Source organism: Dermochelys coriacea, chromosome 6 (assembly GCF_009764565.3).
Source record: "Dermochelys coriacea isolate rDerCor1 chromosome 6, rDerCor1.pri.v4, whole genome shotgun sequence".
Classification (NCBI taxonomy): domain Eukaryota; kingdom Metazoa; phylum Chordata; order Testudines; family Dermochelyidae; genus Dermochelys; species Dermochelys coriacea.
In genome coordinates, this window is record NC_050073.1 from 123608776 (window position 1) to 123635292 (window position 26517).

The following is a 26517-nucleotide window of genomic DNA, read 5'->3' on the forward strand; positions in this document are numbered from 1 at the left end:
GCCGCCCCCTCCCCCCCCCGCCTGCGCAGCCCGGCCCGCATGAGGAGCGGCCAGCGCCGGCCGGGCCGAGCCGAGGGCAAGCGGGGGCCGCCTCCGGGCCCGGGCCGGCCTGTCCCTGTCCCTGCCGCGCCGCCCCGCCCCGCGCCCGCGGCCTTCCGGGCCCCGCCGCCCCCGATGCGGGGGGGCCGCCGCCGGGGCCATGCAGCCGCCGCCGCAGCCCTACGAGTTCTTCAGCGAGGAGAACGGCCCCAAATGGCGGGGGCTCTTCGTGCCCGCGCTGCGCAAGGTCAGGCCGGCCGCCGGCTCCGGGGCCGGGCGGGGCTCGGCTCGGGCCTCCGCGGGCCCCTCCCCTGTGCGCCCTCATCGCCTCTGCGCCCCCCCCTCCCCTGTGCGCACCCCCCTTTGCCGCCTCCTCCCCTGTGCGCCCCCCCCCGCTACAGCCCCTCCCCCCCCCGCATCCCCTGTGCGCCTCCCTCATCCGCTGCCCTCCGCGGGCCCTTGCCGCCTGCGCGCCCCTGTCCTGTGTACATCTGCTGTGCACCCCCAGACTGCGTCCCCGCTGCACCCCCACCCCATGTACATCCCCTGTGCGCCACCCACCTCATCCCTGCTACACCCCTCACCTCATTCCCTGTGCACCTCCCTCCTCGCTGTCCCCTGCAGGCATTTACCCTCCCAGCGTCCCCCATCCTGTGCACAGCTGCTGGGCATGCCCCGGCTGCATCCCCTGTGCACCTCCTACCTCATCCTCACCACGTCCCTCACCTCGTCCCCTGTGCAACCGCATCCCCTCTGCACCTCCCACCGCATCCCCGCTACGCCCTTCACCCTATCTGCTGCGCACCCTCATCCCTGGTGCACCCCTCCACACATCCCCTGTACACCACCATGTCCCCTCTGCACCCCCCCCGCACCATGTCTGCATCCCCTCTACATCACCTATCGCATTCACACCCCTTTGCACTTCGCCCCCTCCCCCAATCCCTGGTGCAGCCCCCCCATATGTCCCTGTCCCCTCATCCTCCTCCCTCGTGTACCCCCCACCTACCTGCCCTCCACTTATAATACATCCAGCCATCCTTGTACACCCCACCACCATATCCACACCCACCTACGTGCACACCAGCCAACCAGCTGCTATACACCACCCCATCTACCCTGCTCTACACGTCTACCCACCTCCTATATACCCCCACCACCTATGCATCTACCTATCTACTATATACTCCCACAATTGCCCCAGTGCATAAATGGGAAAGAAGCTGTATATGGGAAACTGCTTTAATTGTAAGTTTCTTGGGGAGGGGTCTGTCATTTGGATAGGAGTTTGTGTATTGCCTAGCACAGTGGGGTCCTGGTCTAGGATTGCTAGTGCCTACGGATGCCATACAAATAATGAATCATAATAATTAGAGAGATGCTAGTGTGTGTTTTAAGGAAGGAAGGGGAGACTGTGTTCCTTTTTTCCAAAAGCAGTTTTAAGAGTGGCATCAGATCGGTAGACTACGTAAATGTGGGATACGCACCCTTTGCCTCTTGTGTATATCTGGGGGGGTGGTTCTCGTTATCAAAGGCCACTGAACTCAGATAAATGCTCCTGTGGCCGACCTAAAAAGAGCATCTTTGTCTGTAGTAAGAATCCTGGGTGCTTTGCTCTTTGCCCCTGAATTTCCTCTTTGGATCAGTCCGAAGTTTGGAGTGTGCCACACTGCCCAGCTTCCACCCCCATATGCTTGCCAGGGGTTTAAAGCATGCGGCATCTCTCCATGCATGTTCTTTCTATATCCCTCCAGTTTCAGGATTACACTTAAAGATGATAAACCTCTGTCCCCTCCCCCTGGATGAAAATGACATAAGGTGCAGCTTTACCAGTTCGATCCAAAAGGATAGGATGTATTTTAATTTCAAATTTCATTGAGTTGAAATTTTTTTTCTTGAGATCCTAAAACAAAAAATATTGATACAGTCTGTAGTTGGTTAATGTTGTTGTTGCTGCCAATTTACTGCTATAGACTTGGTTTTGTTATGAGGAAACCGAACTGGTATTGGAATTTCTCTAAAAGAGAGAGAATGTGTGAATTTTTGTAAAGGATTCTTAGCTGCTTCTAGAGATCCCTTCCCCCCCCCCCCAGCCCCTCCAGGGAAAGTTCCTGATCTGCCATACCCACCCTTAATATGAAGCAATCCTATTGTGTTGTGCATTTGTTTAATAAGCATGAAATGTCAATGAGTCAAAGTAAAATAGTATCAGTGTTCCAATTATTGTAATCCCAGACAGGATATTAACGGGCAACGTCAGGTTTAAAACCACAGCAATGAAGGTGTTTAAAACAGAAAATTTTAAAACTGTAATGTGTCACTGTGCTGTTTACATATTGAACTTATTTCACTTTAAACTATGAAAACAGACAGCTTTGGGATTCTGCCAGGCTTGGGTTCCAAATACTTAAAGCGGAGTGTTTTTTAAAAAGCTTCCATTGAAACTAAATGCAAATGCATTAAAACTTGGTTGGTCCCAAAAGAAGCTGTCAAGGGGGATAAAAATTCATAATTGAAAAAATGGATACAAATCAAAACCTGGATTTTTTTATGTAAATACATTTTTTCTTAAAAATAATTATTTTTAAAATTTGAAATTCTGACTTTAAGGCCTAAATCTATTAATTAATAAATTTAAATAAAAAAATCAACTGCATATTTCCTGTTGGCGTTTTAAAGACTGTGAAACCACTGAACTGGTGGAAGTCCCTGGCTAATCGCATGGAACCAGAGTTTATTGAAGTGCTAAGCCAATTTTTGACAGCAACAGCCTCTTTGCTCTTTGCAGGTGTAAAGAGAATATTTTTTTCATTTCAGTTTATTGATCAAGTTCATATCAATTACTAGTTCATTCAAAGTTGAAAAAGCAGGAAAGCTTGTTTTTTCTCTTCCTGTTGTTGAATAAAAATAAGCTGTGAGAGAAAGAGATCTTAGATCTTTTAGAACTAGTAGGACATCGTGACCAGAAACAATCAGTAAAATCACTAACAAAAGATATTTCCTTTGCTTAATATATCAGTTTTTAAATGCAACATATGTTTTCATGAACATTTTTCTTACGTATCAGCACACTTAAGGTATTTTTATTTTAAACAATTTTAAATATTTTGTGCATTTTATTTGAATTCCAATTTCCATCCACATGCAGCTTGATACGAGTCATAAATAAAAAATTATCTAGGAATAAATGTTCACCATTTTCTAACATAAATGTTAAAAATCAAGAATTTGAATAAATGTGTGTTACACTACCTCTCTATTCATTTAAACAATTATATAGTTTATCTTTCTGGTTAGCAAATAATACAAAATTATATCTACCAATGAGTATACACCTTTCTTTAGGAAAATAATTGAAGTACAAATGCAAAACAAGATTAAAATAGAAGATTTAAATAAAGGTTTCCAGCATGCTGATTTCAGTTATAACAATCTTAAGTGTTGCTTTTAATAAGTAAAACATTTCAAAGAGAAGTGTTCTTTTAAGTTGACAAGGCTCGTTATGTTTAGTAAAAGATTCTTTAAACCCCACCCCCCCCCGCTAAATCTAGAGCTAAATTTGACCACAGTATCACTTTTTAAATAGTTTTTGAAGCTCCTACACCAGCAGTTCTATTAGGCAAGACAAAGGAGTGGCTTTTATAGGACTTGATTAATAAAGAATAAAAGGAGGGCAATATAAATAATGCCAATCAATGGGACTTGATGGAAAATAGATAAGTAATTTTTTTATAAGATTACAAGTTTGGTTGGTAAAGGTAATAGAGTTAAGTTAATATACTTAGACTTCTGTAAGGCATTTGGCTTGTTACTGCATGACATTTTGATTAAAAATTAAAAAATATAAAATAGCACGCATTAAATAGATTTAAAGTTGGCTGATGGATCTCAAAATTGTAAATGGGGAATCAACATGGAATGGGTGTGTTTCTAGTGGGGTTCTTTCTGCAGGGATCGCTTCTTGACTCTATACTATTTAACATTTAATTTTATTAATGACCTGGACATAAAATCATCACTGATAAAGTTTGCACATGACAGAAAAATTGGGAGAGTGGTAAATAACGAAGAGGACTGGTCACTGATACAGAGTGAGCTGGATCACTTGATAAACTGGGTGCAAGTATACAGTATGTGTTTTAATATGACTAAATGTAAATGTATATATCGGAACAAAGAATATAGGCCATACTTATAGGCTGGGGGACTCTATCCTGGGAAGCAGTGACTGAAAAAGATTTGGGGATTGTGGTGAACAATCAGCTGAACGTGCGATCCCAGTGTGATGCTGTGGCAAAAGGGCTAATTACCAAGGATCAGAGGGGTAGCCATGTTAGTTAGGTATCCACAATTGGGCTAATGCAGTTCTTGCCCGTATATACGGGACTCTCCAATAGAAGTAGAGAGGTTATGTTACTGCCGTATTTGGCACTGGTGCAATTGTTGCTGGAATAGTGTGTCCAGTTCTGGTGCCCACAGTTCAAGAAGGATGTTGATAAATTGGAGAGGATTCAGAAAAGGACCATGAAAATGATGAAAGGATTAGAAAACATGTATTATAGTGCTTGAGTTCCTTGAGTCTATTTAGCCTAACAAAGTGAAGATTAAAGGATAACCTGAGTACAGTCTGTAAGTACTTACATGGGGAACAATATTATTTAATAATGGGCTTTTCAATCTAGCAGAAAAAGGATCCAGTGGCTGGAAGTTGAAGCTACACAAATTCAGACTGAAAATAAGGCATAAATAAGTGAGAGTAATTAATCATTGGAACAACTTACGAAGGGTTGTGGTAGATTCTCCATCCCTGACAATTTTTAAATCGAGATTGGATGTTTTTCTAAAAGATCTGTTCTAGGAGTTATTTTGGGGAAGTGCTGTGGCGGGTGTTATATAAGAGGTCAGACCTGATGATCACTATGGTCCCTTCAGGCCTTGGATTCTATGAATGATCCTGTGTATTTCAAAGTCTCCCCTCTGACCTTTGTAAGGAAGGTGTCTAGTTAAGAAACACACTCTAAAACTAAGGTCCCAGTCCTCTAAGTGAACTTGCTGGTGTTTATCACTATGACTGCAGAGCCCCCATTCCTACTGATAGTCAACCCTTTCTAGAATGAAATCTTGCAGTACTGAGATTATTTTCCAAGTTATCTGTGCTTTAATATAATATCAGTTAACATTTTAGGCTGTGATTTTCAAAGGAGACTGGGAGAGTTAGGTACCTAAATCTCATTGATTTTCAGTGGCAGTTGGGGGCTTAACTCAGTCAGGCCCCTCCGCAAATCCCATTATTAATGCATTCATAATAAATGCATTGTAGTATAAAACTGTTTGGAGCTGTAGTTGAAAACTCCCATTGATACTGAATTTATTTTTAAATGTTATCAGGAATCTATTTCTTTTCTGATATTCACAGAAAGCATCCTAACTAGAGCATTTAACTGCAACCAAAAAGGAACCAGATTGCTGGCACTTAAAAGATCATAGAGCAGTTTTTAAACTAAGGGCTGGGGGAAAGCCGACAGGTGCGGAGGAGCACGTGGTTTGGACAGACGCATCCCTTAGGGGAGGATCTATTAAGGAGATTCTCCGTGTCCTAGTAAAGAGGAGAGGATGGAAGATATGGGTAGGATCTGGTGAGAAACAGTCAAATGAAAAAGTGTCCCATTCAATTACATCATGTAATGGCAGACAGCTAAAAAGTAAAAAGTATTTAAAGTTCTTATATACAAATGCTGGAAGTCTAAATAGTAAGATGGGTGAATTAGAGTGCCTTGTATTAAATGAGAATATTGATACAATAGGCATCACACAAACTTGGTGGAATGAAGATAAACAATAGGACACAGTAATACCAGGGGTATAAAATATATCTGGAAGGACAGAACAGGTTGTGCTGGTGGGGGTGTGGCACTATATGTGAAAGAAAGTGTAGAATCAAATGAAGTAAAAATCTTAAATGAACCAAACTGTACCATAGAATCTCTGTGGATAGTAATTCCATGCTCTAATAGTAAGAATATTGCAGTCAGGATATACTACTGACCAGGATGGCGATAGTGACTGTGAAATGTTTAGGGAGATTAGAGTGGTTATAAAAATAAAAAACTCAATAATGGGAGATTTCAGCTATCCTTATATTGACTGGGTACATGTCATCTCAGGATGGGATGTAGAGATAGTTTCCTGGCACTTTAAATGACTGTGTCTTGAGCAGCTTGTCCTGGAACCCACAAGAGGAGAGGCAATTCTCGATTTAGTCCTCAGAGCAGCACAGGATCTGGTCCAAGAGGTGAATATAGCTGCACCACTTGGTAATAGTGACCATAATATAATTAAATTTAACATCCCTGTGATGCGGGAAACACCACAGCAGCCCAACACTGTAGCATTTAATTTCAGAAAGGGGAACTACACACAAATGAGGAAGTTAGTTAAACAACTTAAAAGGTACAGTGCCAAAAATGAAATCCCTGCAAGCTGCATGGAAACTTTTTAAAGACACCCATAATAGAGCCTCAACTTAAATGTATACCCATTATTAAAAAACATAAGAGAACCAAAAAAGTGCCACCATGGCTAAACAACAAAGTAAAAGAAGCAGTACGAGACAAAAAGGCATCCTTTAAAAAGTGGAAGTTAAATCCTAGTGAGGAAAATAGAAAGTAGCATAAACTCTGGCAAATGAAGTGTAAAAATATAATTAGGAAGGCCAAAAAAAATTTTGAACAGCTAGACAAAGATCCAAAAAGTAATAGCAATTTTTTTAAAGTATATCAGAAGCAGGAAGCCTGCTAAACTACCAGTGGGGCCACTGGACGATCGAGATGCTAAAGAAGCACTAAAGGATGATAAGGCCATTGCGGAGAAAGTAAATGAATTCTTTGCATTGGTCTTTCTCGACTGAGAATGTGAGGGAGATTCCCAAACCTGAGCCATTCTTTTCAGGTGACAGATCTGAGGAACTGTCCCAGATTGAGGTGTCAATAGAGGAGGTTTTGGAACAAATTGATAAACTAAACAGTAATAAGTCACCAGGACCAGATGGTATTCACCCCAGAGTTCTGAAAGAACTCAAATGTGAAATTGCAGAGCTACTAACTGTAGTTTGTAACCTATCATTTAAATCAGCTTCTGTACCAAATGACTGGAGGATAACTAATGTGATGCCAACTTTTAAAAAGGGCTACAGAGGTGATTCCGGCAATTACAGGCCAGTAAGCCTGACTTCAGTACTGGGCAAACTGGTTGAAACTATAATAAAGAACACAATTGTCAGACACATAGATGAACATAATTTGTTGGGGAATAGTCAACATGGTTTTTCTAAAGGGAAATCCTGCCTCACCAATCTACTAGAATTCTTTGAGAGAGTCAACAATCATTTATATTTATAGGGTGAATAGGCCAAATCCCCTGAGATGGGATATTAGATGGATGGGATCTGTGTTACCCAGGAAAGAATTTTCTGTAGTATCTGGCTGGTGAATCTTGCCCATATGCTCAGGGTTTAGCTGATTGCCATATTTGGGGTCGGGAAGGAATTTTCCTCCAGGGCAGATTGGAGAGGCCCTGGAGGTTTTTTGCCTTCCTCTGTAGCATGGGGCATGGTTGACTTGAGGGAGGCTTCTCTGCTCCTTGAAGTCTTTAAACCATGATTTAAGGACTTCAATAGCTCAGACATGGGTGAGGTTTTTCATAGGAGTGGGTGGGTGAGATTCTGTGGCCTGCGCTGTGCAGGAGGTCAGACTAGATGATCAGAATGGTCCCTTCTGACCTTAGTATCTATGAATCATGAGGACAAGAGGGATCCAGTGGATATAGTGCACTTGGACTTTCAGAAAACCTTTGACAAGGTCTCTTGTCAAAGGTTCTTAAAGTAAGCTGTCATGGGATAAGAGGGAAGGTCCTCTCATAGATTGTTAACTGGTTAAAAGATAGGAAACAAAGGGTAAGAATAAATGGTCAGTTTTCAGAATGGAGAGGGGTAAATAGTGGTGTTCCCCAAAGGTCTGTACTGGGACCAGTCCTATTCAACATATTCATAAATGATTTGAAAAAGGGGGTAAACAGTGAGGTGGCAAAATTTGCAGATACAAAACTACTCAAGATAGTTTAGTTCCAGGCAGACTGTGAAGAGCTACAAAAGGATGTTACAAAACTGGGTGACTGGGCAACAAAATGGCAGATGAAATTCAATATTGATAAATGCAAAGTGATGCACATTGGAAAACATAATCCCAACTATACGTATAAAATGATGGGGTCTAAATGAGCTGTTACCACTCAAGAAGGAGATCTTGGAGTCATTGTGGATAGTTCTCTGAAAACATCCACTCAATGTGCTGCGGCTGTCCAAAAAAAAGCAAACAATGTTGGGAATCATTAAGAAAGGGAAAAATAAGACAAAATATCATATTGCCTCTATATAAATCCATGGTACACCCACATCTCGAACGCTGCATGCTGATGTGGTCGCCCCATCTCGAAAAAAGATAGATTTGGAAAAGGTTCAGAAAAGGGCAACAAAAAAAAATGATTAGGGGTATGGAATGACTTCCGTATGAGGAGTGATTTATAAGACTGGGACTTTTCAGCTTGGAAAAGAGACGACTAAGGCAGGATATGATGGAGGTCTATCACATCATGACTGGTGTGGAGGAAGTAAATAAGGAAATGCTATTTACTGCTCATAACACAAGGACTAGGGGTTACCAAATGAAATTAATAGGCAGCAGGTTTAAAACAAACAAAAGACAGTATTTCTTCACACAACACACAGTCAATCTATGGAATTCTTTGCCAGAGGATGTTGTGAAGGCCAAGACTATAAAAGGGTTCAAAAAAGACCTAGATAAATGTAGGGGAGGATAAGTCCATCAATGGCTGTTAGCCAGGATGGGCAGGGATGGTGTTTGCCAGAAGCTGGAAATGGGCGACAGGGGATGAATCACTTGATGATTACCTGTTCTCTTCATTCCCTCTGAGGCACTTGGTATTGGCCACTGTCAGAAGACAGGATACTGGGCTAAATTGACCTTTGGTCTGACCTGGTATAGCCATTTTTATGTTCTTATGTAGGAGAAATAAACATTGGAAGAGGAAACAATGTGCAGTTGGCCGTACATACTTGATTTCATCTTAAAAAAAAAAAAAATCTCTCATGCATTTAAATGTTCACCTAGCAGATATCAAGTTTGGAGAGTTCATTGGCTAACTATAAAGATGTATTTAAATGCATATCTGTAATCAAAAGCTTTGAACTTTCCTCTGTTTGTTGACAAGTTTTTCAAAATCAAAAGCATTTTATATAATTGTAGATGTTTTAGTCTTTTCACTTATGAGGCTTGCCATTATCTTTAAACTATTGGTACTGGTGTGTCAGCAGGTGGGAGATGCATGCAGTATAAGCACTACATAATATTACTACTACTACATAGTACATACTACTGCACAATATTTGAATTGCATTTTCCAAAACAAGTCCACTGTTGCTCTGGATGACTCATCAGATTTCTAGAGTATGCCTAAAGGGATTATTCTTGGAGACTCTTCTGCTCCATTCAGAAGTATAAATGGCAAATTTGAAGAAGTATTGAAAGTTCATATATTAATGCTACTTCATGTAAGAAAAAACATGCCAAGGGAAAAACTAGGTAGCAGATACTTTAAGGATATTAACCATGGCCCTAAATCTGCAATGGGATGGGTGCAGGTGAAACCCCAGTAACTGCTTTGTGGGCTCGGTGGTGGGTCAGGGCCTTTTCAGGATCAGGGCCTGTGGTTAATTTTATGGGTTTGAAAGCATTATGGTGAACAAATATTTAACAGTTGGAATTATATCACAAAATTTTAAAATGATAATTCTGCCATTCTTGTGTTTTGAATGAGTTCTGAGGCATCCTTGGTTACAAACAAATCTTAAACCTCTACATCTTTACAAATTTGAAGCATGAAGATAAATAAACTGGTGCTCTTGCAACAAAACTACAAGATGCTGCTTAGGTTATAGCTACACTGCAGAGTTTACAGTAACGTGCTTGTAGTGCTGTTAGTGCAGATGCTCTAAGCCAGTGGGAGAGAGCTCTCACATCAACATAATTACTCCAGCCCCTACAAGCGGCAGTAGCTATGTCGGCGGGAGGAGCTTGCCGACATAGCGCTGTCCACACTGGCGCTTACGTTGGTGTAACTTCAGTTACTCGGGGGTTGGCTTATTCACACCCCTGGGTGACGTAACTTATGTCAACTTAAGCTGTAGTATGTACATAGCCTAAGGCTATGCCTACACTACCGCGGTGAGTCGACCTACGCTATGCAACTCCAGCTACGTAGATTCATAGATACTAAGGTCAGAAGGGACCATTATGATCATTTAGTCTGATCTCCTGCACAACGCAGGCCACAGAATCTCACCCACCCACTCCTGCGAAAAACCTCTCACCTATGTCTGAGCTATTGAAGTCCTCAAATCATGGTTTAAAGACTTCAAGGAGCAGAGAATCCTCCCTCAAGTGACCCGTGCCCTGTGCTATAGAGGAAGGTGAAAAACCTCCAGGGCCTCTTCCAATCTGCCCTGGAGGAAAATTCCTTCCCGACCCCAAATATGGCGATCAGCTAAACCCTGAGCATATAGGCAAGATTCACCAGCCAGATACTACAGAAAATTCTTTCCTGGGTAACTCAATCCCACCCCATCTAACATCCCATCATAGGCCATTAGGCCTATTTACCATGAATATTTAAAGATCAATTAATTACCAAAATCATGTTATCCCATCATACCATCTCCTCCATAAACTTATCGAGTTTAATCTTAAAGCCAGATAGATCTTTTGCCCCCACTGCTTCCCTTGGAAGGCTATTCCAAAACTTCACTCCTCTGATGGTTGGACACCTTCGTCTAATTTCAAGTCTAAACTTCCTGGTGGCCTGTTCATATCCATTTGTTCTTGAGTCCACATTGGTACTGAGCTTAAATAATTTCTCTCCCTCTCCTGTATTTATCCCTCTGATATATTTATAGAGAGCAATCGTATCTCCCCTCAAGCTTCTTTTAGTTAGGCTAAACAAGCCAAGCTCCTTGAGTCTCCTTTCATAAGACAAGTTTTCCATTCCTCAGATCATCCTAGTAGCCCTTCTCTGTACCTGTTCCAGTTTGAATTAATCCTTCTTAAACATGGGAGACCAGAACTGCACACAGTATTCCAGGTGAGGTCTCACCAGTGCCTTGTATAACGGTACTAAAACCTCATCACTACTGGAAGTACCTCTCCTGATGCATCCCAAAACTGCATTAGCTTTTTTCACAGCCATATCACATTGGCGGCTCATAGTCATCCTATGATCAACCAATACTCCAAGGTCCTGCTCCTCCTCCGTTACTTCTAATTGATGCGTCCCCAGCTTATAATTAAAATTCTTGTTATTAATCCCTAAACCTTACACTTTTCACTATTAAATTTCATCCTATTGCTATTCCTCCAGTTTACAAGGTCATGCAGATGACCTCCTGTATGATATCCCGATTCTTCTCTAAATTGGCAATACCTCCCAGCTTTGTATCATCCGCAGACTTTATTAGCACACTCCCACTTTTTGTGCTGAGGTCAGCAATAAAAAGATCGGTCCCAAAATAGATCCTTGAGGAACTCCACTGGTAACCTTCTTCCAGCCTGCCAGTTCACCTTTCAGTATGACCCGTTATAGTCTCCCCTTTAACCAATTCCTTATCCATCTTTCAGTTTTCATATTGATCCCCATCTTTTCCAATTTAATAATTCCCCATGTGGCACGGTATCAAATGCCTTACTGAAATCTAGGTAAATTAGATCCACTGCGTTTCCTTTGCCTAAAAAAATCTGTTACTTTCTCAAAGAAGGAGATCAAGTTGGTTTGGCACGATCTACCTTTTGTAAAACCATAATAATGTAGCTGGAGTTGATGTACCTTAGGTCGAGTTACCATGGGGAGTCGACGGGAGAAAATCTCCCGTCAACTTACCTTACTCTTCTTGTTGGGGGTAGAGTACAGAGATCGACTGAAGAGCGAACTGCAGTTGATTTGGCAGGTCTTTACTGGACTTTACTTTGGCTAAATTAATCGGTGGATCGATCTCAGAGCGTTGATCCCTGCCGTAGTGTAGACCTGCCCTTAATGATGCATAGAACATGGAAAGTGATCAGAATACTTTAACTTGAAATTACCCAAGAAATGTATTGCTAATAAATTTACAAGGAAGTTCTTAGCAAAGCTTCAGGTGTTGCACTACAACACTGTTTTTTCTGCACCCATAGTGAAAGTGTGAAGTCTCTGGACAGAGGTGTGATGGGAAACACTAGGCTCTTGTAAATTAATGTGAAGATTGTCCCCTTTAAACTGTTAAGTAATTTTTCTACATTTCCTCTTTTCCACACTGGTATTAAGTTATCTTTGCAAGTAGTTTTCTGCTTTATTTATAACCTTCCTGAAATTTACTTTTTGGGGCATAAAAATCATTTATGCACTGATTAATATTTACTATATACTATTAACATTAATATTTACTAATATTTACAAAGGGATTAGTCTCAGTGTTTTTTCATCTGCCTGTTTTCATTGTGTTTAAGCTGTTGTGCTTTGTGTTAGTAATAGGTTATTTAACTCAAACTGTTGCTCAGATGAGCAAATAATTTGGTAATGACAGCATAATTTTTTGCTTGATTGACTATTTTATCTTCAGTCATTAACATGAAACTAAGATTATACTTGGATTTGAGGTATTTGGAAATGGTAGGAAGAACTTATTTTGAATACTTGGCAATGTGAGTACAAGATACATTTCATATTTGTTTTGTTAAAATACACATACATGAATGTTAATTTCTGTAGACAAGTGCCAGGTCAAATTTGTAGAGTTATAGTTATTGACAGTGAAACAAAAATGCCCCTTCACTTGATTCTTCCATGACACTTTGTCTTCTCTTCTCTGCTGTTTTGTCTGTTTCCTCCCCTCTTGATCCTTTTGCTTCTGTCACACCATGTAATCCACATTGCTAACCACAAACTTTTTTCACCTCCCCACATCTGATTCTTCTCCTCCTGAACTATTGAATGTCTTGGGGGGAAAAAAGTCCCAAAACCACACCAGCTTCCCTCACTACAGTGCATTCTCTTCCCTTCTTAGTTCTGCCATTTTCCTGCCGCCACAATACTGCTTCTTCACCCTCATTGAATCACTTTTCCACAACCTCCATGGCTCACTTGCAACCCTTGATTTTTTCAAAAATAACCTTAATGCCCACTCCCTCCTACCGTCCTTACTCTTCACCTTGTAGGATCTTGCTGATTTCACAATGAAGATTGACAGGACCTGTGGTAATCTCCCTCCTTTCTTGTCATTTTCACAGGTTTCCTACCATGTCACCTGCCAAAGTACCCCAAATTCCCACCTGGCTGCTTTCTCCCACTCTCACCCTCTCCTTCATTCTCCTTAATCTTGCATCTCTCTGTCTCCCTCATAGTACAAGCATTCTCTAGTCTCCCCCATTTTGGAAACTGTGTCCCTTGATTCCCCACTGTGTGCCTGTTGTAACTACCACCCTAACTTCCTTTGTCTCCAGATACATCAAGTCATTGCCTTGAGTTCTGCCCTTCCGGCTTGGCTTCCACCCTGGCTTCACCCTCCACTCCATTAATATCACATTCATCAGAATAACTAATGACCTTGTCCTTGGCACATCTCAGAGCCTCTATTTCATCCTTAAAAAGAAAAGGAGTACTTGTGGCACCTTAGAGACTAACAAATTTATTAGAGCATAAGCTTTCGTGAGCTACAGCTCACTTCAAGGTGCCACAAGTACTCCTTTTCTTTTTGAGAATACAGACTAACACGGCTGCTACTCTGAAACCTATTTCATCCTTAGCCTCCTCACTCTCCCAGTAGTGTTTGACACTGTTTCCTTTCCAACCACACCACTCACTTCTTTGTAACCCTTCACTGGCTTCCCTTTCTTCACTGCATCAAGTTCAGATTTTTTGTGATTGTATTTAAGGTGGTATGTAACTCTGCTTTTCCCTGCTTATCCACTATTGTTTCTTACTACCTGGCCGCCTCTGTGCCCTTTGCTCTATCAGTCATTATAACCTCCAGCCTGTTTTGTGTGCTTGTCTCACAACTCTCTGCTACCTTCCATATCTTGTGCATGGAATACCCTTTCTAAGCTGGTTTGCAAAGCACTACTCTTATTTAAATCCCTTTTGAAGGCCCCATTTCTTCTTCAGCATCAACAAAAAACTACCTGACTACTTATTTATTTAATTTATTTTCTGAGTGAATTGTTCATTTATGTGGCAGGGAAGGAGTCAGATATTGGGAGGAAGGAGTTTGAATATGCTGAATTTGGAGTTAAGGATTGCTGTTGAGGAAGCAGAGTGGGATGAAGTGGCGAGAAGAACATGCTGTTTTTCTAAAAAGCAGTTAAGATATGTGCCTATCATCATGATCACTCTACTTGTATGCATGCATCCGGTGAAGTGGGCTGTAGCCCACGAGAGCTTATGCTCAAATAAATTTGTTCATCTCTAAGGTGCCACAAGTACTCCTGTTCTTTTTGCTTGTATGTTGTTTTCTCACCCTTCTGTTTGTTTTTTAGGTTGGAACAGGATCTGTGCCTAGAACAGTTTGGCACTACTATAGGTTATAAGACCTTATATAAATTCTTTTAACATTTCTGGATGTTTACTTTTCTAGCCACTCTTAAGATGCCTGGCTTTTGTTGAGTGTCTTCTGGATCTCCTGTTTAATGCAATACAATTAGCTGAAAAATCAGTTATGTTTGACTACTGTATTTACAGATAACACCTAACATTGCTATAACTGAAAGAATTTGGTGGATTTTTTTTCCCTGCATCTTCAATTTGCATTTGACAGAACTTTGTCCATCGTCATTTAATTGCAATAGGGCCCAAATCCCCAGTCAGAATCCAGTCTTACAAATGTATAGGGAAGCACATTGCCTGTCATATAGATCTTATAATCAGAGACTCTGATCCCTCAAGCTGATAAGTTCAGGTGGACCTCTGTGTTTATATGAAGCACAGTTGACTACAGTAGGATTTTGTGGGCACATAAAATGCTGTACATGTGGATCCAGTTTGCAGGTTTGAGGCTTAATTTAAGATGTGGCATAAACAAGTGCGTATGAAAAACAATTGGAGGGCAGACAAGGGCAACAGTAATAAGATTATGTACATAGCCTAAGTAACTGCGCAGCTATATGGTTCCAGAACTTTTAAGTTCCTCCTTTTTAAAAGAAGCTATTTTTTGTTTTGTAAATGTGAGTAGTGGGTATAAGTGTGCAGGGACTGTGGCAGGGGAGAAGCCAGGAGGGGTGTTGGTGAATGATGGATTACAAAACACGGGGAGGAAGATGGGTGGGTAAAGGGAAAGTGGCATGTGCATTAGGGAAAGAGGCATGCCACTATTTGGGGAATGAATCCATGAAAGTCTTGGGGAACAGTCTGGGAGAGGGTGAATCCCAATGAGGAAGGAGTGGTCATCCCTGGTGCCCTGGTTCCTCCAGAGCTGCAATACCAGTAGTCTAGGGAGTCAGTTTCCTTAAACCCTGCAGAGTCAGCTACCATTCATGCTACAGCTATGCAGGATTTTATCACTAGTTAGAAGCACAGTCAACCTAAATGGTAACAAGTTATACAGCTTGGCTTGTGTCCGTATAGCAGATTTTCTGTCCTCATGTTTGCATTCACACCTAGCCTTCTGTCTAATTGTATTTGTAGGAATGATTTCTGGGACTCTGTCCCATGGTAACTCAGGGTATGTCTACACTACGAAATTAGGTCAATTTTATAGAAGTCGGTTTTTAGAAATCGATTTTATACAGTCGATTGCGTATGTCCCCACTAAGCGCATTAAGTTGGCGGAGTGCATCTTCACTACCGTGGCTAGCATCGACTTACAGAGCGGTGCACTGCGAGTAGCTATCCCACAGATCCTGCAGTCTCTGCTGTCCATTGGAATTCTGGGTTAAGCTACCAATGCCTGATGGGGCAAAAACATTGTCGTGGGTGGTTTTGGGTACATGTCGTCAGTCATCCCTCCGTCCGTGAAAGCAAAGGTAAACAATCGTTTTGCGCCTTTTTTCCTGGGTTACCCGTGCAGACGCCATACCACAGCAAGCATGGAGCCCACTCAGCTCACCGTCACCACTGCTGTTGTGAGCATTGTAAACATCGCATACATTACCCTGGAGTATATGCAGAACCGGGCTAAGAGACGCCAGCACGAGGAGGATTTTGATGAGGACATGGACACAGATGTTCCTGAAAGCATGGGCTGTGGCAATTGGGACATCATGGCGGCAGTGGGGCTGGTTGATACAGTGGAATGCTGATTCTGGGCCAGGCAAACAAGCACAGACTGGGGGGGACCGCATAGTGTTGCAGGTATGGGATGATTCACAGTTATTGTGAAACTTTCGCATGCATAAGGCCACTTTCCTGGAACTCTGTGAGTTGCTTTCCCCCACCCTGAAGTGCAGGAATACCAAGATGAGAGCTGCCCTGACAGTTGAGAAGCGACTGGCAATAACCCTGTGGAAGCTTGCAATGCCCGACTGCTAGAGGTCAGTCGGGAATCATTTTGGAGTGAGCAAGTCTACTGTGGGGGCTGCTGTGATGCAAGTAGCCAATGCAATCGTTGACGTTCTGTTATCGAGGGTAGTGACTCTGGGAAATGTGCAGGTCATACTGGATGGCTTTGCTGCAATGGGGTTCCCTAACGGTGGTCAGGGCCGGTGTAACCACTAGGCAAACTAGGTGGCCGCCTAGGGTGCCAAGATTTGGGGGCACCAAAAAGCAGTGCCCCCCCCATTTTTTTTTTACACTGTTGCTTGGGGCAGGTACCTCTCAGTCTCCAGCACTCAGGCTGCTCCAGGGCCAGTAGCCTCTTCACCTCGGAGTCTCCCCTGCTTGCCTGGGGGCGGCTACTCCTCTCGGGCTCCCCAGCCGTGGTCGCCCAGGACGACGCGGGCAGGGGGCACCACCGTGGAGGAGATGCAAGGGGCCGGGCTCGGCTGGGGCCCTGCACCTGCTGGCTGAGAGCAGCAGGAACCGGGTGCCACTCGGGGGGAGCCGGGTGGCCCAAGCCCAGCTCAGCGGTGGCAGCCTCCGCAGCAGCAAGAGCAGGCGGGGAGTGTAGCCCACCATGGGGCTGGAGAGCCCACGCTGCTGCTACTATTTCCTGGCCCTGTTCTCCTGTTACCTGCCCCACCAGCCTCAGTGCCCTGCCCCATGCTGTCAGCCACCCCAAGCTCACTGTGACACCAGCACCTCTTTGGCAAAGGACCCCCTGATCTTCACAAACAGCTGTCACCGCAGGTCTGACAAACTCACTGCACCCCACAAAGAGGAACGTGGAAGGGATCTACACAAGGCTGGTAACTTGTCAAGAGTGAGAATCCTTGTGAGATGTGTGCATGGGTAATATTGAAGGAATAATTTATTTACCTTAAAAGTCTGCTTTATAAACTTGGAGTAGAAATTAGTCACCAGGGGATAATGGCCCTTTGGGGCAAGGGGGATCTGTCACCCTGCCTAACCTGGATGGTGATGCAATGCAAGGCTCAATTATTTAGCTTTGAACAATAGTAAGACTTTGAATGGGACACCATCAGAGGCAATGGCAAACAATTGAAATGCCTTAAAGGTTAAAAAAAACAAAAAACAAACAAAAACAGCCATTACCTGTTCTGACAGGCTGTTTATAATGCTAAGTTTACTAGTTTTCGGAGGTTAGGGAAGGAGGGGAGGGCGCAAGGTGGAAGTTTCACCTAGGGTGCAAAATATCCTTGCACCGGCCCTGACTGTGGTGGGGCAATAGACGGAACGCATATCTCCATCTTGGCACTGGACCCCCTTGCCAACCAGTACATGAACTGCAATGGTGCTGCAAGCACCAGTGGATCACAAGGGTCGTTTCACCGACATCAACGTGGGATGGCCAGGAAAGGTGCAAGACGCTAGCATATTTAGGAACTCCAGGCTGTTCTAGCAGCTGCAAGAAGGGACTTACTTCCCAGACCAGAAAATTACCATTGGGGATGTTGAAATGCCAATAGTTATCCTTTGGGACCCAGCCTACCCCTTGCTTCCATGGCTCATGAAGCCTTACACAAGCAGCCTGGACAGTAGTAAGGAGCAGTTCAACTATAGGCTGAGCAAGTGCAGAATGGTGGTAGAATGTGCCTTTGGAGTTTTAAAAGCTTGCTGGTGTTGTTTGCTAACTAGGTCAGACCTCAGCGCAACCAACATTTCCATTGTTATTGCTGCTTGCTGTGTACTCCATAATATCTGTGAGTAAGGGGGAGATGTTTCTGGCGGAGTGGGAGGTTGAGACAAATCGCTTGGTGACCGATTTTGAGCAGCCAGACACCAGGGCAGTTAAAAGAGCACAGCAAGACACACTGTGCATCAGAGAGGCTTTGAAAACCAGTTTCATGACTGGCCAGGCTTCGGTGCGACAGTTGTGTGTGTTTTTCCTTGATGCAAACCCGGCCCCTTTGTTGATTTTAATTCCCTGTAAGCCAACCACCCTCCCCCATTTGAAATAAAGTAACTATTGTTTTGAAACCATGCATTCTTTATTAATTAAAAAAAAAGATAGCGGACAAGGTAGCCTGGGTGGGGTGGGGGAGGAGGGAAGGACAAGGCCACATTGTTTATTGTAGCCACACTAAAAATCAAACTGTTTGAATGACAGTCTTCTGTTGCTTGGGCCATCCTCTGGAATGGAGTGGCTGGGTACCCGGAGCCTCTCTTCTCCCCGTGTACCCCCCCCCCCCCCCGCGTTCTTGAGCATCTGGGTGAGGAGGCTATGGAACATAGAATCATAGAATATCAGGGTTGGAAGGGACCCCAGAAGGTCATCTAGTCCAACCCCCTGCTCAAAGCAGGACCAAGTCCCAGTTAAATCATCCTAGCCAGGGCTTTGTCAAGCCTGACCTTAAAAACCTCTAAGGAAGGAGATTCTACCACCTCCCTAGGTAACGCATTCCAGTGTTTCACCACCCTCTTAGTGAAAAAGTTTTTCCTAATATCCAATCTAAACCTCCCCCATTGCAACTTGAGACCATTACTCCTCGTTCTGTCATCTGCTACCATTGAGAACAGTCTAGAGCCATCCTCTTTGAAACCCCCTTTCAGGTAGTTGAAAGCAGCTATCAAATCCCCCCTCATTCTTCTCTTCTGCAGACTAAACAATCCCAGCTCCCTCAGCCTCTCCTCATAAGTCATGTGCTCTAGACCCCTAATCATTTTTGTTGCCCTTCGCTGTACTCTTTCCAATTTATCCACATCCTTCTTGTAGTGTGGGGCCCAAAACTGGACACAGTACTCCAGATGAGGCCTCACCAGTGTCGAATAGAGGGGAACGATCACGTCCCTCGATCTGCTCGCTATGCCCCTACTTATACATCCCAAAATGCCATTGGCCTTCTTGGCAACAAGGGCACACTGCTGACTCCTATCCAGCTTCTCGTCCACTGTCACCCCTAGGTCCTTTTCCGCAGAACTGCTGCCGAGCCATTCGGTCCCTAGTCTGTAGCGGTGCATTGGATTCTTCCATCCTAAGTGCAGGACCCTGCACTTATCCTTATTGAACCTCATTAGATTTCTTTTGGCCCAATCTTCCAACATGGCCTGGAGGGTAGGCAGTTGTACAATGGATGCAGCAGGGGGTCTGTGCTCTTGTTGGCTTTCCTGCAGCTCCATCAGACGCTTCATCATGTTTGTTTGCTCCCCCATTAGCCTCAGCATCATGTCCTGCCTCTGCTCTTCGCGCTCACTTAATTCTTTCCTGGCCTCTGCCACTGAATGCCTCCATGCATTAAGCTGTGCCCTATCAGTGCGGGAGGACTGCATGAGCTCAGAAAACATGTCATCGCGAGTGCGGTTTTTTTCGCCTTCTAATCTGCAGTAACCTCAGGGACGGAGATGATGGGGAGAATGTAGAAACATTTGCACCTGCGGGGAGATAGAAAGGGAGAGTAAAATTTAAGATGATACATTTCTGAGAACAAAAGGGAGACTTTCACAGCGAATCAAGCAATTCACAGCAGACAGCACGTGCTTTAGGTACAAGGTCACATTTTGCCTTCTATATTGAGCGCCTGCTGGTATGGTGACACATCACACACGGCTGGGCAACAGAATTCGGTATCCAGGCAGCCATGGTGTGCCTTTTGGTACGCAGGGTTGGCTTCTTACACCTTCATAACGTGGGAATGTTTTCAAACTGCTGTGCCCTATTTTCCCAGAGCAAGCAATGGTTTGGGTTTCACATTTAAAAGGAGGGGCTGCGGTTTTCGGGTGGATGTGCAGCACACACTTAACCCCACCCTGCCGCGTGGCTATTCTCCGGGATGATCCCTTCACTCCTTCTTCCCCGCCACATGGCTATTCTCTGGGGTGATTCCTTTTAGCCAAGTGCAAATAGCCCAGCATGAACAGGGTCCTTTTACTGTTCCCTTAAACCCTGTACTGTAGTTACAAATGTGCATTCACCAGAGGTGCCTTCTCCAGCTTCAGAGGCGGGGATCCTGCCTTGGGAGGGTATTGGCTTCAGGATGATGAAAAGGTCCTGGCTGCTGGGGAGAATGGATTCACCGCTTGCCTGCTGTACATTCTCCTCCTCCTCCTCTTCCTCCTCCATGTTCTGTGAGACTCCCCCCTTGCAGGTGTCCACACGGTGGGATAGCGGTAGGGTCCCCCCCTAGAATGCCATGCAGCTGATCATAGAAGCTCTATGTATGGGGCTCTGACCCGGAGCGACCGTTTGCCTCCTTTGTCTTTTGGTAGGCTTGCCTGAACTCCTTAACTTTCACACTTTTTCCCTGTTGTAGCCTCTGTCCAACATGCCCTGTGAGATTTTGGCAAATATATTTGCATTTCTTCTTTTTGATCGGAGTTTGGCCTGCACAGATGCTTCTCCCCATATAGCAATCGGATCCAGTGTCTCCCTTTCAGTCCATGCTGGAGCTCGTTTGCAATTCTGGGGGGACTGCATGGTCACCTGTGCTGCTGAGTTCACTACTCTGACCAAACAGGAAATCAGAGTAGTAGCCGTGTTAGTCTGTATTCGCAAAAAGAAAAGGAGTACTTGTGGCACCTTAGAGACTAAAAAATTTATTAGAGCATAAGCTTTCGTGAGCTACAGCTCACTTCATCGGATGCATTTGGTGGAAAAAACAGAGGGGAGATTTATATACACACACAGAGAACATGAAACAATGGGTTTATCATACACACTGTAAGGAGAGTGATCACTTAAGATAAGCCATCACCAGCAGCGGGGGGGGGGGGAGGGGGGAAAGGAGGAAAACCTTTCATGGTGACAAGCAGGGTAGGGTTTTTTTTTTTAACCCATCTCAGTGCCGCTGATTTGAAGGTATACATTGTCCCCAAATGTGAAATAGTTATGGGTGAGGACAAAGTCACAAAGTCCCTGAAAAAGCACAAGAACAAATCCACACAGACACACCCCTAGAACCTCTACCTGGGGTATTCTATCTGCGACCCAAGATCCATAAACCTGGAAATCCTGGATGCCCCATCATCTCAGGCATTGGCACCCTGACAGCAGGATTGTCTGGCTATGTAGATTCCCTCCTCAGGCCCTAAGTTACCAGCACTCCCAGCTATCTTCGAGACACCACTGACTTCCTGAGGAAACTACAGTCCATTGGTGATCTTCCTAAAAACACCATCCTAGCCACTATGGATGTAGAAGCCTCTACACCAACATTCCACACAAAGATGGACTACAAGCCGTCAGGAACAGCATCCCCGATAATGTCATGGCTAACCTGGTGGCTGAACTTTGTGACTTTGTCCTCACCCATGACTATTTCACATTTGGGGACAATGTATACCTTCAAATCAGCGGCACTGCGATGGGTATCCGCATGGCCGCACAGTATGCCAACATTTTTATGGCTGACTTAGAACAACGCTTCCTCAGCTCTCGTCTCCTAATGCCCCTACTCTACTTGCGCTACATTGATGACATCTTCATCATCTGGACCCATGGAAAAGAAGTCCTTGAGGAATTCCACCATGATTTCAACAATTTCCATCCCACCATCAACCTCAGCCTGGACCAGTCCACACAAGAGATCCACTTCCTGGACACTACGGTGCTAATAAGCGATGGTCACATAAACACCACCGTATATCGGAAATCTACTGACCGCTATTCCTACCTACATGCCTCCAGCTTTCATCCAGATCATACCACACGATCCATTGTCTACAGCCAAGCTCTACGATATAACCGCATTTGCTCCAACCCCTCAGACAGAGACAAACACCTACAAGATCTCTATCGTGCATTCCTACAACTACAATACCCACCTGCTGAAGTGAAGAAACAGATTGACAGAGCCAGAAGAGTACCCAGAAGTCACCTACTACAGGACAGGCCCAACAAAGAAAATAACAGAACGCCACTAGCCATCACCTTCAGCCCCCAACTAAAACCTCTCCAACGCATCATCAAGGATCTACAACCTATCCTGAAGGATGACCCATCACTCTCACAGATCTTGGGAGACAGGCCAGTCCTTGCTTACAGACAGCCCCCCAACCTGAAGCAAATACTCACCAGCAACCACACACCACACAACAGAACCACTAAACCAGGAACCTATCCTTGCAAGAAAGCCCATTGCCAAATCTGTCCACATATCTATTCAGGGGACACCATCATAGGGCCTAATCACATCAGCCACGCTATCAGAGGCTCGTTCACCTGCACATCTACCAATGTGATATATGCCATCATGTGCCAGCAATGCCCCTCTGCCATGTACATTGGTCAAACTGGACAGTCTCTACGTAAAAGAATGAATGGACACAAATCAGACGTCAAGAATTATAACATTCAAAAACCAGTCGGAGAACACTTCAATCTCTCTGGTCACTTGATTACAGACCTGAGAGTGGCTATCCTTCAACAAAAAAGCTTCAAAAACAGACTCCAACGAGAGACTGCTGAATTGGAATTAATTTGCAAACTGGATACAATTAACTTAGGCTTGAATAGAGACTGGGAATGGATGAGTCATTACACAAAGTAAAACTATTTCCCCATGTTATTTCTCCCCCCCCCCACTGTTCCTCAGATGTTCTTGTTAACTGCTGGAAATAGCCTACCTTGCTTGTCACCATGAAAGGTTTTCCTCCTTTCCCCCCCCTGCTGCTGGTGATGGCTTATCTTAAGTGATCACTCTCCTTACAGTGTGTATGATAAACCCATTGTTTCATGTTCTCTGTGTGTGTATATCAATCTCCCCTCTGTTTTTTCCACCAAATGCATCCGATGAAGTGAGCTGTAGCTCACGAAAGCTTATGCTCTAATAAATTTGTTAGTCTCTAAGGTGCCACAAGTACTCCTTTTCTTTTTGCAAACAGGAAATGAAATTCAAAAGTTCCTGGGGCTTTTCCTGTGTACCTGGTTAGTGCATCAAAGTTCAAAGTGCCGTCTAGAGCGGTCATAATGGAGCACTCTGGAATAGATCCCAGAGGCCAGTACCGTCAATTTGCGTCCTCACTACCCAAATTTGACCCAGCAAGGTCGATTTTAGCGCTACTCCCCTCGTCAGAGAGGAGTATAGAAGTCGATTTTAAGAGCCCTTTAGGCCGACAGAATGGGCTTGGTTGTGTGGATGCAGTCATTTTTAAATGGACCTAACGCAGCTAAATTCGAGCTAACCCTATAGTGTAGACCAGGCCTCAGGGTCTCTGCACCACGTTGTATGGATATTTTAAAAAATCTCTACAGTGCAAAAATGTGGGATGTCTGCCTGAATGCAGTGTAGTTGTAGAGATTTGAAAAAGAGCTCTTGTGTGGCTCAAAAACTTCTCTCTCACCAGCAGAAGTTGGTCCAGTACAAGATGATATCTCACCCACCATGTGTCTTGGGTGTCTGCCTGCACAGTTAGGAGCTGAAGGAGGAGTAGACTTGCTTATGAGGTACAGTTAGTCTGGTTAAGTCCTGTTCATGCAGCATAATACCACTATGCATAGCTTACTTTCAGGAATCAAACTGTGTCAGACTAGGCAGGTAGGAGGGTTGGCATACTGCTAAGATTCTCCTGTTAACTGACTAACCAAATGTTTTGTGGATATTAACTTTTTAGCTAACCTTGTCTCAAGCCATTTAAAAACATTTTTAAAAATAAATTTAAAAAATTGTTGTATAGGCAGATCATCTGTTAATTTTTTTTTTTGCTGAAAAGCCCCTTACAAATGCTAACGGGAGCAGCAAAATAGTTAAATTTTGTAAAAGGACATTTTCTTTAAAAGGTGCTGTGTTAGAAACTGCATTTAAAAATTAGCATTGTCATGTAAAAAAAAAAATATCAAGTTGACAATGTCTATAACTCATTTATATACCTAACTCCTTAACTGTCCAAATCTCCTTTTTAGTTGGCTATTAGCCGTGACCATTTTCCAGCTAAACTGGACAACTGGTGCTATGGAGACTTGTTAGACCCTTGTTCAGTGAAAGACAATCACTAATACGGCAGCATCTGACTACTTTATTTATTTATTTATCTATTTATTTATTTATTTATTTATTTATTACTTTATACTGACTACTTTATTTCCTCCCACCTTCCCTCCCAAAGTATAAGTTTAAATCACCTGGAGAGAGAGACACATTATGGGTTGGGAGGTAGAGTTTCCTGTACATTAAAGACAGGTTTCAGAGTAGCAGCCGTGTTAGTCTGTATTCGCAAAAAGAAAAGGAGTACTTGTGGCACCTTAGAGACTAACAAATTTATTAGAGCATAAGCTTTCGTGAGCTACAGCTCACTGTAGCTCACGAAAGCTTATGCTCTAATAAACTTGTTAGTCTCTAAGGTGCCACAAGTACTCCTTTTCTTTCTGTACATTAAAGGGCACCATTATCTTTCTTTTCCTTATGAAGAGATGGGAACACACTCTAAAACGAGAGGGAGAGAGCGAGCGAGAGAGAGAATGAATCTGCTTTAGAGCTCTGTTTCCTGGGTTTTAACATTTTGGTATCAGGCAGGTCAAGAGCTTCTTTTATTGGCAGTGGTTTATTTTTTTTGACTCGGTACACAGTGCATGGAAATACTGACTAGTGTTGGCAAGACCTTACGCTGCTTGAACTAGTAAATATGTAACTTGAATATTTTAATCACTTTGCTGGCTCCCACATTTATAAAGTCGGTTCTTGAAGTTAATCAAAAAGCATTAAAGTAGCACTGCAAAATTTTATTCACCCACTTATTTATGGTGAGTAACTTCTTTGTGAAATAAGTAAAATATCATTCATTTCTCAATTATAATCAGTCAGTATCGGAAAAGGTGGGCGAGTAGAATTTCTCTGCCTGGTCTGGTAAACTTTTGTGACAATCTTGCAAGGCTGTAAAATTTAACAAAGGTGTTTTATTTAAATATTCTTCCATAAACAGATGTGTGAACTTTTTGCCATTGTACTAACGGGTTTGTGGTAGGCATTCTTTTTCCTCTGAAACAGGAAAATAATTCTCCAGTATCTCAGATGAACAGAAGGATGCAATTTTCTGAAAAAGCAAGTGATTGTTTGAATGCAAATAGAGAAGTGGGATATTTTAGTCTAGCCATCCAAGAAAATAAATTCATATTTTTAGCATTATTTCTTTATAAAACACTTGTGTTTGATATTGGAACTTTAGATAGCATTTTTTAGTTTGTTATAAACAATGAACTCCTGTTTTGTTTTTGTTCTCACTACAGTGCTAGGTTTCAGAGTAGCAGCCGTGTTAGTCTTTATTCGCAAAAAGAAAAGGAGTACTTGTGGCACCTTAGAGACTAACAAATTTATTAGAGCATAAGCTTTCGTGATGCATCCGATGAAGTGAGCTGTAGCTCACGAAAGCTTATGCTCTAATAAATTTGTTAGTCTCTAAGGTGCCACAAGTACTACAATGCTAGTTTTTTTTGACAGTGATATGTTAGTTTTGGAAAGGGACCCTTGTAGCAAGTGGTTATGGACCTTGTCTTGCCAGACCTTGTTGTGATGTGAAAAATATCTAGGCAGTGCAAACAAAATACATTTTAATAATCCAGGCTAAAAAGAAAATTATTTTCAGTTCTTCTTTTACTCTTAGTAGTTGTTTCTTAAATTTTGTTGTTTTTAGAGACAATTGTTGCCTCTTGTTCAATATTCAGGATTTAATTGGACATACTCCCAAAAGAGAAACCCAGTTTGTCCCTAAATTTGATACCATCAGTTTCATCCTTGGAATAGGTGCACCATGATTTTCTCTGAGATGACTTCTTTTCCAAGCATTTAGCAGCAGAAATGTTAGTGTCATCAAGAAGGAATTCTGAAGCTTTGCTTCATCTAGGCAGCTGCCCATTTCCTTGATTTACTTCTCCAGAGTAATCCTTGCATGGTGTAGTGACCT

The 26517-nt window shown here is 43.2% G+C and overlaps 1 protein-coding gene across 4 annotated transcripts in view; it reads left to right on the plus strand.

Moving 5' to 3' along the window:
* The first annotated feature begins 138 nt into the window (after positions 1-138).
* SOS2 (SOS Ras/Rho guanine nucleotide exchange factor 2) overlaps positions 139-26517 on the plus strand; it is a 118331-nt gene continuing 91952 nt past the window's right edge. For 3 of the 4 annotated variants that reach the window (XM_038405257.2, XM_043515642.1, XM_043515644.1), the window contains exon 1: positions 139-286. In XM_038405257.2, the coding sequence (XP_038261185.1) occupies positions 200-286 (87 nt within the window). In that variant the 5' untranslated portion in view covers positions 139-199. The remainder of the gene's footprint in view (positions 287-26517) is intronic. The other variant, XM_043515643.1, reaches the window with a different exon arrangement.